The following is a 1,262-nucleotide window of genomic DNA, read 5'->3' as shown; positions in this document are numbered from 1 at the left end:
CGCGGCGCCCCCGGGGGCCCGCGCCCGCCCTTACCTTGACTGGCGGCGGCCATTTCGGCGAGCTCGTCTCGCGATGACACCCGCGCGGCTTCGCCGCGGGAGGACGCGGAGTGGCGCGCCGCCGCCGTCTGCGCGAGCTGGCTTCCGGTACGTTGGGTAGATGTTTCCATTCCCACGGCGGCGGCGGAAGAGGCCGGGCGGGGCACGGGCTGTCCCCTCCCCTTCTCGGCGCGCTGGCGCGTCACAGAGCCCCGGGGGCGGGGCTACAAGCGTAGTGGCCCCGCCCCCCGGCGGGCCAGGCCGCGCGTGCGCAGAAGGCCTTTTGGCGGCCGCGCTGGCTCCCTACTTCCGGTCCCGCTCGCAGGTCGCAGGGAGGAGGGTTCCTTTCGGTTCCCCGCTAAACGTTACGCGGCGTTTCCTTCGCTTACGCTGTTTCGCTCCTTCCTTTACGAAAAAGTTCAAAGGCGGGCTCGTGGTGGTTGTTCATGTCAACACTGAGCACGTACTTATCACTGCCCCAGCCCCAAGCGACAGCGACAGCTGTTGTGACTTCGTCCTAGTTCATGGCGACACCGCCCTGCCAGAAACCTTGCTGTTATTCCAATGCTTCCGTCTCAGCCCAAATGGCCCTCAGCGAACAGGCCACCTGCTATCGTACCATTAAACCCGATCCTCACGGCTGTGGCCAGAGATCACGACCCTCCCTTGCTTAGAACCCTACCATGGCTCCCTAGAGCCTTCAGTGTACAAGTCACAGGCCTCTTACTGAAATGTAAGCTTCTTATATTTGCGCGTTAAGGTACGCATCCCATGACCATCGGAATTTAAAATTGCGACCTGGTTCATCCCTCCTTCCCCTTCTCATACTTTACTTTCTTTTTGGGCGCAGTTCTTAGTTCACCTGACATGCATAAGGGACCCCTGTCTTACAGGTATTGCTTAGCCTCTCTCAGTTGATGGTTTTCCCTGCTGTGCACCCGGTGCCTGGGACGGTGTTTGCGTAGGACCATGTCTGATTAGGACAAATGAGCCATTGTGTGCTCTTTGGCGAACCACTTAACCACTCTGCCCCTTAGATGGTGCACCTGTACTTACTTTGCAGTCTCACTGTGAGGATTAAGTCACATAATGTGTAAAGCATCTGACATAGTTCAGTCGCTCAGTCGTGTCCGACTCTTTGTGACCCCATGGACTGCAGCTCGCCAGGCTTCCCTGTCCATCACCAACTCCTGGAGCTTACTCAAACTCATGTCCAAGAGTCG

The 1,262-nt window shown here is 58.6% G+C and overlaps 1 protein-coding gene across 1 annotated transcript in view; it reads right to left on the bottom strand.

Annotated features, from left to right (window-relative positions):
* The window catches only part of LOC105000935 (FUN14 domain-containing protein 2), a 4,065-nt gene extending 3,855 nt beyond the window's left edge, over positions 1 to 210 (bottom strand). The window contains exon 1 of the mRNA XM_010857033.1: positions 35 to 210. Within this exon, the coding sequence (XP_010855335.1) occupies positions 35 to 170 (136 nt within the window). The 5' untranslated portion in view covers positions 171 to 210. The remainder of the gene's footprint in view (positions 1 to 34) is intronic.
* Positions 211 to 1,262: the final 1,052 nt, after the last annotated feature.

Source organism: Bison bison, unplaced genomic scaffold (genome assembly GCF_000754665.1).
Source record: "Bison bison bison isolate TAMUID 2011002044 unplaced genomic scaffold, Bison_UMD1.0 scf7180017854548, whole genome shotgun sequence".
Taxonomy (NCBI): Eukaryota; Metazoa; Chordata; class Mammalia; order Artiodactyla; family Bovidae; genus Bison; species Bison bison.
Note: the sequence above shows the minus strand (reverse complement) of the source record. Positions and strands in the feature narration are given on the sequence as shown.